Here is a 14,258-nt window from a genome sequence, read left to right on the forward strand (position 1 = left end):
ACTGTTAAATGGCATTTGTTTTTAAGGCCTCTGTTGCAGAAATTGACAAGCTGCTAAACAGGCAAAATACAGGTTGGAGTCCTACTTCTGCCATTCATTCTTAGGCCTGTGAAAGTGATGTAGCAGAGTTTATCTTGATCTCATGAATGATTGTGATTATGAGTCATTTGGTAGTAAGCTCAACACAAAAGACACGGCACTTGAAAAACACTTGCAAACCTCAAAGTGCTTCAGACTGTCTTTCTGTGCCTTTGGCCTACATATCACACTGAAATCTTAATTTTTTGTATGTTTTAGTGCTTTTTAATAAGAATTCATGGAACATGGGACATTCATTGAACTTCTTAAATTTGCTGCTTTAATGGTACACTTTCTCCACCAAGGCTTGCCTAGTTTTTTCTCATTTATTTAAAAGTATATATGAATTAATGTAGTCAGCTGCTCCTGTGTTTTGGAAGCCGGCTCCCAAAAATCCCCCCAAACCAAACCAAACCAAACAAAAAAAAATGCCACTGAACTGGCTTTGCAAAGTAGCTGTTCTATCTGCTGTTGGAGATGTTTTTATGTCTCAGAACAGATGACACTCTCCTATTTCAGCTGGTTTTAAAGTGCTTGTTTTCTAGGATTTTTTAATGTTTTTTTTCCTAAGGTTTCTTATGCACGACCAAGTTCAGCTTCTATCAGAGATGCAAATTTGTATGTTAGTGGACTTCCAAAAACAATGACCCAGAAAGAACTGGAACAGCTCTTTTCCCAGTATGGACGTATTATTACTTCTCGTATTCTGATTGACCAAGTCACTGGTAAGTAGTCAGTTTTGCATGGCCTTTCACAGACTCACAGTTTGAGATGTTTCATCTTGCAGTACAATCGTGTTGTCTCTGTAATTTATAAAAGGTGTCTGTAGGCCAGAAAATACTTTTTTCTCCTGGAACTGTTCATAAATATGCATGGACAAAAATAGACTTTGTGGTGTACTGAGCCAGCTTGAGTCATTTCCACCCTGAAGGTGCAGGTCTGAAGCTTGTTTGATGACCTGTAATAAATTTACAGCTCCCATAATCTTCCTTTCCAAGCTACTGTATGAAAATAGTTTCCCAGTGCCTTACAAAATGCTATTAATTTTTTTTTTTTCCTAAAAAGAAAATTTTATGCAGAAATTCACAGCTGATTCTCTGGGGCTAGAATTACAGAAGCCCTAGACTGACAGTTGCTATTAAGACTGTTTTCAAGGCTAACTCATTAAATTTGGGCACACACATGAATTTTGAGGAGCAGGTAAGTTCTGTGATTACCCATGCTATAAAGTACTAAGATGTAGCAGGTTATTTGCATTGTTACAGTATGTGTATCAATCAGGTAATGCTTGTCAGTGACACTTTGTGGTTACTCTTCAGGCTCGGGACAGTAATGCCTGTTTTTTTGCTGTCTCAGATGGCTTATCTTGAGGATCTTTATAGTTTTCTGAATCACCTGCTGTGAGGTCTCTGCCAAAAATAAGCAATTGAATGAAAAGCCAAGTACATGTCAGGAGCATTGAATGTACAAAGCAACATGCAAAGAAGCAGTTTTGGCGAACTCTCCAAGTTCTCCCACTTCCAGAACACTAAGGGGTGGGACAGATTAAGTCATTTACTCACATAATTATTCCCTGAATAAGCTGGGTTTGATTTTTTTTTTTTTTTTAATAGCTGTACCTTTTCAAAGCTGCATATTCTCTTGGGTGGCAAACAGCTTTCAGCTGTAGAAGGTCATAAGTTTTTTTAATTGTCTTACTTAGAAAAGTTTGCACATGCCAGCATTTGAGTCTTGGCTGACCTTTAGAGGAACTTTTGTGTACTCCTTGGACTTGCACTAAGTCAAAAGAAGTCTCAATGTTGAGACATAGTACTTAGAGAGTGTTTTAATAGGTTGAATTGTTGAGAGTGTAGAGAGGCCTGGAAAAGAAAGCTAAAGGCCAAATACTGAATTGCAGATGTAGCAGATTTGCGGGACAGATTCCTAGTCTTTGTGCAGTAAATAGCTTTTCACTGTAGGTTCCTGTATATTCATACACAGAAATAGATGGCATTTAACAAATGGACAGGTAAGTAAATATAATTGAACTTCTAATAAGTGTTATAATTCTATTCATATTCATAAATCCTGCTATTTGCAGCATACTTTAGGGCATATAGATTGTTGTTAAGGCTTAAGCTTTCTTGCCTCCTTCTATTTAGTAATTTGGAAGAAATAGGCTCAGAGTGGTATGAATAATAAGGTTGTGACACAAACTGACAGATAAAAAATGCAAAGTTGAAGCTGTGACATTTGCCTCTTTAAAGCTTTCTTATGCCTGTTCATTGTTACTTTTGATGGCTTAAATCATTGTTTATGAACAGAATACGTTTCTTGTCATTAATGTCTTTCTTGGTTGAGGACAAGTGTCTATCTCATTTGGTTATTCATGATCCAAAATGTAAAGGGGTTCTAAATGGCACTAGAAATACTACAACAAAACATTGATCTAACTAATGCTGGCTGTTAGTAGCTTTAATGTTAAAGTTCAAGTATCCAATGTAGCTCAATATGTTTATGTCTAAGACACTTGAAATTTTTGATGCGTGATGTTCCTAAGACCTTCCATAAACACATTGGGATTCCTTTGCGTGCTGCCTTTGACTTTTCTATATCAAGAAAAGTTTTCTTCAAAAGTAACACCTAGTGATGTATGGTGATTCACCAGAACCAAGTCTTTTACTCAGAGGTAACCACTGACTCTTAAAACACGGCCGTAATTCCCATTATTGCAATACAGTATGTGCATGTCATCATCCTCTGAGTATATTTGCTCCAAAGAGAGCTTCAGGGGATACTGCAGGAGAGCAAAAGACATTTTTTTTTTTTGCTGCTAGAGAGCAGAGAACTAAGTTATTTGCAGAATTTTTGTCAGTTTAGGTACTGCAGAGTAGCATGAGCTTACCAGAGGTAACAGTGCAGCTGGTTTGGGTTCATCTCCATCCAACAAAATTTTAGTTTCCAAATTCCACTTTGGCTCATTATATTTGTTTCCACTGTTTTCCCTCAAACTTCCAAGCTTTTTACACAAATGTGTCTTACATCAGTTAAATTAAAAATTAAAATCAAAATTACAGTAGAAAATTACTACTTTATTCAAAAGCTCAGTTCTGTTAAGCTCAAAGTTATCATGTGTTCACAGCATTTGACCATCAACATAGCAACTGGCCACACAAATAAAAGTTAACCTCTAATATTCTGGAGTCTGTGAATTCATTACTGTATGCTTTTTTCACCTTGTGCAGGGGTGTCACGGGGCGTGGGGTTTATCCGGTTTGACAAGCGAATTGAAGCAGAAGAAGCTATCAAGGGCTTGAATGGCCAGAAACCTCCAGGTGCCACAGAGCCCATCACTGTAAAGTTTGCTAACAATCCAAGCCAAAAAACAAATCAGGCCATTCTTTCCCAGTTGTACCATTCTCCAAACAGAAGGTATCCCACCCCTCTAGCTCAGCAGGCTCAACGTTTTAGGTAAGTCAAATAATGTGCACAAGTGTGCTGAAACTTGCATGTTCCCACAGGCCTGTTTGATTGCCTCCACTCTTGTGCATTCCTGCTTGTCTGACTTCTGTGTGGGAAGGAAACTTATGAATGTTGAACTTCAGCTATGCTACCACGATACAGCTAAAACCAAAATGCATGCCATCCTATTGATAGCATTTCAGTGTCTAATAAGCATACTTAGTTAAAACAAGGTGGCATCTCTCTTGTACTCAGTCACTTATTTTTTTTTTTCAAAGATTACTTTTCATTTCCTAGGTTATTCTTGATTAATGTGCAAGTTGATTCAGTTAATATTGACCTAGGAGATACAGTGTTTTTTTCTTAGCCATATGGCATGCCACAACCAGCTTCCTCTTTATCTACCCCTACATTTTTCCTCTGCATTTTGGCTTTCAGGCTTTTTTCCTGTTTAGCTGTCTATGTTCTCCATGCCGTAGTTTGTCTTTTCTTGTTACAACCTTTCATAATGAAGATTGCTCACATATTTTTTGTATGTGCTTTTTGGGGACGTACGTTCCCATCATGTTGAAACTATTGCTATATAGTTCCCTGTGCTATTTAATGTATTGAACAGATGGTGAGAACAAAGTGAAACAAACACTGTACTATCTACATCCATGAGTACCCTGGATTTTTTTTGTGATCTTGATTATTTGTTCCCTCCCTCTACCCCTGAACAGTGTGACTGGGTTGTGTTAAATAGTAATACACTCAAAGAGTATCTGTATTTTGTTTTTCAAGAAACAAAACCAGTTTACAGCTTGCTTCAAAGAGAATATACCAAATTTCAAATGCTCTGCATTGGCTAGGCTTGCTTATACCAAATATTCAGAGTTCATGGCCTGCACTTCTGTCAGAATTTTTTTATTTTTTCTTTTATTCAGATTTTTGGCTTTACCTGCTGCATCTCACAGGTGTGAGGAGTAGGTGTTCTGCTGTAAGATAGGGGATAACAAATTTTATTTACTTCTTTTGTAGCTCTTCTTACTGTTTCTTAGGTAATAAAAGGGCTATCTTACAACAGTGTTCTGAATATTGCATAAAAGTAGACTTGCCATTATTCTATAGGCAGAGTCTGGGGGCAGAAATTGCAGAATGGACTCAAGTGCATTGTATGAAAAAAGATCATGGGGTTTGTGTCACAAGCTTATTCAACATACCCTGGCAATGACCTGATGCAGTTGTCCCATCTCTGTTAATAGTTGACAGAGGCCTGAAAACAGCTTAGACTTTAATAATAAAAGCAACAGGATCAATACAATGCTTTCTTTTTTTCTTATTATGAGTAAACTTGAGCTGGACTTTCAAAAGCAGATCTGTATAATTGTTTCTCAGTTTCCATAAGATGTATAAGTTAAAGCATCTTTAAAAATTTTCCAGTGAAAGTTCCTGGGAATATTTCCAGAGTATTTTCAAGTCTTTCAGGTAGCTGCTGAAAAATCATACAAGTGATACCATTACTGTATTCAGTTCTCATCTGACAGCCCTTGTAACAAGGACCTGTAAGTGGTGGTGTTTCTAGAACTCTTCACCTTGCTCTCCACCACTCATGTCAGTGACAGTAGACCTCAGTCATCCACACTGTCTACTGATAGTAGTCAAGTATTTTTTAATTTCCTTTTTCTGCTCTTTTAGGGGTTCAGTAGTTTATTGTCAGTGTATTTTGCAAACCCAGCTCACTGCAGAATTAGTGCTCTCTGGAAAACTAAATCAAGTATACTTTTTTTACCTAAGCTCGTGTTTTATTGAGTCTTAATCTATAACAAGACTTCTTCTTTGTGTATCTGGGATTTGCCAGATAGAAACAAGAGCTTCTTCAGGGTGAACATTTTTTGAAAGAAGCAGTTTAAGGGACTCCAGGAATAAGAGCAATAGGAGTGGTATGCACTGCATATTTCAGATACTGACTAGATTATTTCAAGGGGTTTAGAGTTGTGGTGGCATTCTGTAATAGGGGGAAGGTGAGGCAAGAACCACATAGAGAAATCTTGAAAATAATATATGTATATATATTATAGAAACACTATATATTATATATATTATAGAAACACTTCATCCTGGAAAATCAGAGCATCATAGAATATCCTGGGTTGGAAGGCACCCACAAGGATCATCAAGTCCAGCTCCTGGCCCTGCACAGGGCCAAGGGTCACACCATGTGCCTGAGGGCATTGTCCAAACAATTCCTGAATCCTGGCAGGCTTGGTGACATGACCACTTCCCCAGGAGTACTATTCCAGCGTCCAGCCACCCTCTAGGTGAAGAATCTTTTCCTAATATCGAACCTAAACCTCACTCAACACAACTTCAGGGCATTCCCTCAGGTCCTGTCACTGGTCACCACAGGGAAGTGATCAGTGCCTGCCCCTACTCTTCCCCTCACAAGAACATGTAGAATGTGAAGAGGCCACCAGCCACCTCTCAGGCTCCCCAGGCTGAACAAGCCAGATGACCTCAGCTGCTGCTTGTACAACTTCCACTCCAGACCCTTCACCATTTTCTTGTCCCTCCTTTGAACACTCTAATGGCTTTATATCTTTCTTATATTATGGTGCCTAAAACTGCCCCCAGCACTCAAGTTGAGGCTGCCCCAGTGCAGAGCAGAGCAGGACAATCCCCTCCCTTGCCCGGCTGGTGATGTTGTGCCTGATGCCTCCCAGGACATGGGGGTCCTGGCTACCAGGGCACTGCTGACTCTTGTTCAGCTTTCTGTTGACCAGGACTCCCAAGTCCTTTGCCGTGCTTTTCAGTGTCTCACTCCCCAGTCTCTCTGTACATCCTGGTTTCCCTCATCTCAGGTGCAGAATCTGACACTTGTCCTTTTTAAATGTCATATAGTTGGTGATTGCCCAGCCCTCTAATTTGTCAAGGTCTCTGCAGAGTTCCTCTGCCTTAAGGGTAGTCAACAGGTCCTCCCAATTTAGTGTCATTGGCAAACTTACTTAGTATATGTTCTTTAAGTCTTCCATCCAAGTCATTTATGAAAATGCTAAAGAGCACTGAGCCTAAAATGAAGCCCTGTGGAATCCGAGTAGTGACCAGTCAGTCACTGTAACCCCATTCACTGTAACCCTTTTTGCCTTAGCCCTGAGCTCACCCATCCCATGATACATTTATCCAGCTGTGTGCTACACATTCTATCCAGAAGGATCCTGGGAGAGGCAATATCAAAGGCTTTACTGAAATCCAAAAAGATTACATCAGCTGACTTCCTTGGTCAGCTGGGTGGGTTATCTTGTCATAAAAGGAAATTTAAGTTTGACAAGCAGGACTTTGCCCTCATGAAGCCATGCTGGCTGTGATTGTGTTTTTCAATACCTCCCAGAATAATCTCCATAATTTTACCAGGCACTGAAGTGAGACTGACAGGCCTGTAGTTTCCAGGATCATCTTGCCCTTACTGAAAATGGAGGTAGTGTTAGCCAGCTTTCAGTCAACTCCATATTCCCAAGGTCATTTAAAAAATCATTGAAAGAGAGCTCATAAAGACATCAGCCAGTTCTTTGAGTATTCTTGGATAAATCCCATCCAGTCCCATAAATTTGTAGGGACTCAGTTGGAGATTCCACACAAGTTCAGGGTCCTTCACCATTCTCACAGCCGAGGACACTGGAACCCTCTTAGCCCATCATCGACATTAAAGATGAAGGCAGAGAAAGAAAACTTCTCTGTCTTCTTTGTGTCCCTGTTCATGGGGTGACCATTTTCATTCTGTAACAGGCTGATGTTGTTTTTGGACTGATCTTTGAGATTCACATATTTAAAAACCTCTTCTTGTCCCTCACATTGTTGGCAAGCTTCAACTCCTTTTGAGCTTTGGCTGCACAAATTTTCTCCCTCCAGTTGCAAGCAATGTCTCTCTATTCTTTCCATATCCACTTGACTTTGCCTCCACTGTCCTTACATTTACTTTTTTTACCTCAGCCCTGCTCAGCCAAACCAGCCTTCTGCCTCCTTCTGGACTTACCAGAAGGAGTAGGAACATGAAAAATGTTTTTTTGGAGTTTATGTTACAGCAGTTGCTAGTGATCCAAAATGCTGCATCTGTCTTGAGAGTTATGTCAGCAAACATGTCAGAAGCCTTAATAAAAGTCTTCTCAACCAGTTTTGTAATATGGAAATCTTGACTGATGTGGTCACTGACTGTAACTTTATGGTAACAGTATGTGATTTAGGCTAAATTTGTGGCCATGGTGCACTTTATAAAATGAACTTTTTACGATTGTGGTTACTACACAAGAATTGTAGCAGCGTGGGGTTTCGATGGTGGATGCTGCTACCTATTTCCCAATAAGCATCTCCACAAAGAATATCTGTTCTGTTTTCACTATCAGGTGTAATAAGGTGTCATGGCTCTTTCAGTGGTGATACTTTAACATTGCATGAGGTTTGGTACAATGTAACGGATGTGACAGTAATATGCTAGGTTTCCTTAATCTTAAAGGGTGGAGAAGTCTGAAGACTGAACATGTTGCTAAATGTTTTGCAGGTTGGACAATCTGCTCAACATAGCTTATGGAGTAAAGAGGTAATAAAGGATTAGTTGGTTCATAACAACCAAATTATTTTGAAGTATTTTGCAAACTCTTACTTTTCAGTAAGACTTATGTTGTTGGATTTTTGCATGTTGAGACTTCAGCTGAGATTGTTCATTTTGATGCATTTTGCATGAAATATACAAGCCTTTTGTAGCAGTTCCATGGAAATCCTGTTTCAAATTACTTACTAATTCTCACTGGTTTTATAGCATGCTTTCCTTTTGATTTTCTGTTATATCATTTCAGACATACCTAGCACTGTTCTCTCTACTTGTATATTTTTTTTTTTACATAGTACTTACGCAGTTAGGGTGCAAAAAATATTTTTCATCTTATCTTTCTAGTCTGAGCAACGTGTTCATTCTGTGAAAAGCTCTGTATTATTCTCTTTTATTTTGACATTTCTTTTCTGGGGTTTTGTGTGAACAGCTATATTATGATTCTGTTTTCTTTCCCTCATTCTTTAGTAGGTTTCCTCCAATGACCATTGATGGAATGACTGGTTTGGCTGGAATTAATATCTCTGGACATGCAGGAACTGGGTGGTGCATTTTTGTGTACAACTTAGCCCCTGATGCTGATGAGAGTATCCTCTGGCAAATGTTTGGACCCTTTGGAGCAGTGACCAATGTGAAGGTCATCCGTGACTTTAACACCAACAAGTGCAAAGGTTTTGGATTTGTGACTATGACAAACTACGATGAGGCAGCTATGGCAATAACCAGCCTGAATGGATACCGCCTTGGTGACAGAGTATTGCAGGTCTCCTTCAAAACAAACAAAACGCACAAAGCCTAACAAGTTATTCTCAGTGCATTAATACATGAAAACTATACAACAAAGGCAATTTACAAGAAGCTTTATGCATTAGTAAATGCCTTTGTTGTATTCCAGTGTGGAAATGGGGATAAAATGACTACTTAGCATCCTAAGAATATGTGAGATTTTTTTATTGCTAATATTTGAATTAGAACTTCTTAAATATCTTTTGTGTTTGAGTATTGACAAGAGGTACAGGGTTTTTACCTGTTACAATGTGTATTCTATTGCCTTCTTTGAAGAAGGTGGAACTTTTAAAATGTTTCAGCTAATGGAAGAAGTTTCTTTTTCTTTATACATGACTTCCTTTAATCTGTGAGTAAATATCGAGGCTTTGTGTAATACTATAATTTTTTTTTTTTGTCATTTCTTAATTTGCTTTGTGTTTAATTTACCTTGTGATGCATTATTTTTTTCTTGTTCAAGAAAAGTATCTGAAGTTTACATTTTATTTATTAAAGTTTAAGCAGTATTTATTTCATCATCTTCATTTGGGTTGGGGACTGGGAACACATTATAAAAACTTATTGTAAGAATACTGGAGAACTTTTCATAAAGCAGTACCTTGCCAAAGAGATAAGAGCCTCTTTGATGTGGGTTTAAAAAAGCATCTATTTTTATAAAAAAAAAAAAAAAAATTTGGAGAAACTTTTTATTGGTCCTGGAACAAATATTTTGACTTGAATACTTTGAGAAATCACTTCGTATGACACCTAGTGAGCTTTTAAAACTTACCAGGAAATTTGCAATTGTTGGGAAAAATATTTCGAAAGATTTTTGATGTAGAACTACTTTTGAGACCTTTGTATTAAGAAGTAAAGTCAATGGGATGCACTGTTGGTTTCATTTTTTGTAATCATCAGTGGAGTCATTGATCATCCTGGTTATTAAGTGGTAGGTGGCTCACTTTAATTTGTGATTTTGAAGCAAATGAAAATTTAAGAAAATAATATAAGAGCAATCAGAAAAACTAAAACACTGAGATACGGGGGAAATAAATCTGTTCTTCCTAAAGAATTCCCTTCAGATAGAGCTCATGGTGTTTAGTGATGTACTTGCTATTGTTTGAAGAATTGTTTTGTCTTAAGAAAAGACATCAAGCATGATTTGCACAGTAGCAAATCAGCAGAAGTGACCTGAGTTGGATGCATTAGGAGGTATTTTGAAAGTTATGTTCAAGGCTAACACCTGAGCTTTGTGTAATGTAAATAAGACCTTAAGTTATGAAACTTTCAGCTAATTTTGATTATAGTTATTTTTAAGTTACATGCCAAGTGATGTTCAATTTTGAATGTTTTTGTATAAGTTTTTTCTTTGTATGGCATTAACATTGTTACTTGAGGTCTGCTTCTTTTTTTTTTTTTTGTCCTGAGGACTTGAATTTACAGTGCATCAGATCTGTTGCTATTTTTGTCTGTAGATAGTCTAGCTTCAGCTGTTTATGGTGATGCAGCATTTTTGTTTATAAATATGTTGTAAAAAAAAAACAAGTATAAACACATGTTTTGAGCAAATTTCCTTACATTTTTCATATGAAAACCATAAATACCTGTATGCTATTAAAGTTTAACTTTGTATGATGCTTAAATTACTCTTTGGGGAAATAGAAAAAGTCTTTGCCATGTATTGAAGAAATTTAAGGAAAACAAATACAGAATATTTTCTGATTAGCATCTAGCTTATAATTAAAAAAAAAAAAAGCTGAGGGTTTGATGCCTTCACCAGGATGCACTGACAACTATGTAGTTACGTCCTGCTTTTTGTATAAACTGAGATGCTCATATGCTTCCCCTTAGAAAAAGCAATGTTCTATGCATAACATAGTTGTACACTATCTTTGCAGTTGGTTTTGGTTCTTATTCTTTTAAATTATAGTTATAAAATTTTCAGTATAGTACAGTACATATACTGTGAAGCGCGTGCTAAAGTGAAAAAGCAAGTTTTCATGCTGACCCACTCAATGCTATTCAAAAATCAATTGGCTTCCTGAGTACTTCTTCATTCTTAGATGCATTTAGATTGTTAAAGCTAATCCTCTGCATTAAAAGTTGTATATAGTATAGAAATCACAAACTTGCCAATGTGGGAGAAATAGTAACTACATGCTTCATGCTACTGTAGCAACTAACAGCATTGATGAGAAGGCATGTAAATTGGGCTTCACTTTACAGTGTTTATCAGAGCACTTAGTAAAATATAAGGCTGGTATTTATTTGAAGTTGTATAGTATGACTTAATTCACATTTGTTGGAATAGAGAATATATTCTGTTGGGTATTTAAGAGGTTGTACATGTTTTCTTTTGTGTTTGGATTCTTTGTACTTTTTCATGTTCAGTACATCAATAAACAAAGTTGAAGGGAAAACAATCTCATAAACTGATGTTTTACCATATTTTCCATTGCTTTAATGAGTAAGCAATCCCAGTGAAAGGTTTCTGTAAAGCTCTCGAGCTACTTGCAATTTAGGTGAGGATCCTAGTTACCAACAAGGAGATAAGACTGTGGAGCTGTGTACCAGTTCTGTTACCTTAGAATTAAGTGTAGAATCTTTCCACTTTAGTTTTATATTAACCACTCAGTACTTAGGCTGAAATAATAAATGAGTGCCATTAAATGCATTCAGTAAAAATTAATTTGCTGTCTGTCTAGCAGGCTGCTATGCGGTGTAACTGAGTGAATGCCCAGTGTGTTTTCCAAGAGATAACATAGATTAAGAAGTATCAGGGACTCAAAGGTGGAGATGCACCAATTGACCTGTGCTCTGGCCTTCCCAAGACAGGAGCAGAGACTAGAAAGAAATCTATATCCAGAGCCTTGTGTAACCTCCCCCTGTCAGGCTGAAGGTAGTAAATCAGAAGGAAGGAGTGAATGGAGGCAAGTCCTGCTTGGCACAACAGGCAAAAGCCCTTCTTGTTCACCTCACCCTCCCAGGTGCCTCTGTGCAGTAGATGTGAGGTTCTGGATGTGGGTAGGAAAATCAGTGGATGATTAGGATCCTCCTGGAGTCCTCCTCCAGCAGAAAAGTCTGCCTCTCTGGGGCGTGAGTTATGTCACCAGGAAAACTTCCTAGCCTGGTTCAGCCATCAGACTTATACTACTTGTTGGTCCTCCATGTGCATGGTGACAAAGCCAAAATGCATAGTCCAAAGGCTGTCAAAAGAGACTTCAAGGCCCTGGGATGGTTAGAGAGGTAATCAGGGGCACAGGTTATTTTTTCCTCTACTTTTGTAGGTGCAGGTAGTGATATTGAAAAAAAACATATGGACCCAGTCTTAATACCTGACTCTGGGGCTGGTGGTGGCACACTGCCACAATTATGGTTTCTTTTATATAATGGGTTGGCCTCCATAGTCCTGGACATGATGAATTCAGATGGGATTCACCTCTCTAAAAGGGGAAAGAGGACCTTTGTCAAGGGCTCATGGAGCTAATTGATAGGGCATTAAACCTGGGGAAAGGGGTTATAATCAGATTAATGGTGAGAAGGTGTGGGGTGACATGCTCTTCCAGTCAGCAAGAGGTGCCTAGAGCCTGGAGAGGGTAAGCAGGAGAACACCTGAATTACAACATTAAGGAATTCCAGATACTCTAGCCAGAAAGCTTCATGGGGCCAAACTCAAATGCCTCTATGCTAACACACACACAGCAGGGGAAATAAAGAGGAGGAATTGGAGATAGGTGCAGGCCTGCAGAACTACAGTCACTGGCATCATGGAGATGTAGGTTGACTCCTTTGACTCAAATGGAAAGGTATGGGCTCTTTAGGAAGGTCAGGCAAGGGAGATGAGAAGGTGGTGTTGCTCTCTATGTCAATGACCAGCTGGAGATAATGGAGCCTAACCTGGGGATGGATGAGGAGCTGACTGAGAGTTAATGGGTCAGGATTAAAGGCAAGCAAAGGACAGGTGTCTCTATAGTGGGGATCTGCTACAGATTGTCTGAGCAGGAAGACCAAGCAGATGAGGCCCTTTACAGAAAGACAGGAGTGGCCTTGCCTTCACAAACTCTGATTCTCATGTGGGGCTTCAAACACACAGGTGTCTGTTGAAAGGACAACACAGAGAGGCATAAACCTCTTGCGTTAGGAGCTTCTTGGACTTTTTTGGTGATAAATTCCTCTACGGGTTGGATAGATGCGCCAAGGAGGAGGGGTGCTATGGTGGATTTTGTTCTGACAAGGAGGGGCTAGTGGGGAATGTGAAGCTCAGGGACATTCTGACCTACAGTGTCTGTAAAATAGTGGAGTTTGAGATCCTTAGGGCAGCAAAGAGGTTGTACAGCAAGCTCACTACTCTGGAGTTCAAGAGAGCAGACTTCAGCCTCTTCTTGATAGAGTACCAGGGGATACTTGGTAGAGTACCTGGGGCTCCCTTCCTCTGGAGGGAAGGGAGCCCCAGGAGAGCTGGATGATATTCAAGGCTTGTCTCCTTGCAAGGGAAATCAGACAAGGATGCAGGTGGCCTGCACATATGAACAAGGCACTCCTGGCCAGATTTAAAACACAGCTTATAGAGGGTGAAAGCAAGGAAAGGTAGCTTTTCCTTAAAGGGAGGAATACAGAATTCTGTTTATATCAGCTGCTACTGCTTTTCCATCACTGTTGGCTCAGCCAAATGCAGTTTCCTCGGCTCTAGAAATTGGCCTTGCTCAGCTTGATCCCCTGCTCTGCCTCAGGATGTCCCTGCACTAGGGCTGTTTTTCCTGGCAAGTGACAGTTCACTATCCTCAGGTTCCAACCTTAATCTATAATTTTTTGAAGGACGGGGAGAGAGCAGGATTTACTCTTTATCATTATGTCCATTTGTTTAATTACTGCATTAATTTCTAAGTTCCATTAATTGGATGTAGTTTGCTGGAGTTTTTTTCTCTTCCCAGTACTTCAAGTAAATCTTTAAAAGCTAGTCAACTCAATTTACTTCTACCCTTTTCACATACATACACATCTTAATTCATTAGCTTCACTCAGTTGAATGAGAGTGAACTGCCATCAGTGAGAACACAATTCCAAAAGTGGTTTGTGGAGTATAGCTTTTATTTTTAAGTGTCTTCTTTCACATTTTGTTTTTCATCTCTACTGTGAGATTTTTGATACAAAACTGTAGCTTGTGTTGTTGAGCATCACAGTACAGTGTTGTGGAATTGAGATTACACAAGTGGTAGGGTCTGTGAACAACACACATAGATAATAGCACCTCAAGATGTCAGTCAGAGTTGATAAACTGACTAATTAGAGAAATAGTTGGTAGTGCTGGTAGCTTTTTAAATAGTTATGTGCTTGGATGGCTGGAGTATTAAGAGAATGCAAGACACTCTACTTGGCAGCAGATGAGAAGCTATAC

At 38.8% G+C, this 14,258-nt stretch overlaps 1 protein-coding gene across 12 annotated transcripts in view; it reads left to right on the forward strand.

Moving 5' to 3' along the window:
- Positions 1–14,258, forward strand: part of ELAVL2 (ELAV like RNA binding protein 2) — a 102,984-nt gene that overhangs the window by 73,160 nt on the left and 15,566 nt on the right. For 4 of the 12 annotated variants that reach the window (XM_054003334.1, XM_054003335.1, XM_054003340.1 and 1 more), the window contains exons 4-7: positions 650–803; positions 3,303–3,528; positions 8,051–8,089; positions 8,567–11,276. In XM_054003334.1, coding sequence (XP_053859309.1) covers positions 650–803; positions 3,303–3,528; positions 8,051–8,089; positions 8,567–8,897 — 750 coding nt within the window. In that variant the 3' untranslated portion in view covers positions 8,898–11,276. Of the gene's footprint in view, positions 1–649; positions 804–3,302; positions 3,529–8,050; positions 8,090–8,566; positions 11,277–14,258 lie in introns of those variants that run through there. The other 8 variants (XM_054003329.1, XM_054003330.1, XM_054003331.1 and 5 more) reach the window with 7 other exon arrangements.

This window comes from Vidua macroura, chromosome Z (genome assembly GCF_024509145.1).
Source record: "Vidua macroura isolate BioBank_ID:100142 chromosome Z, ASM2450914v1, whole genome shotgun sequence".
Lineage (NCBI taxonomy): Eukaryota > Metazoa > Chordata > Aves > Passeriformes > Viduidae > Vidua > Vidua macroura.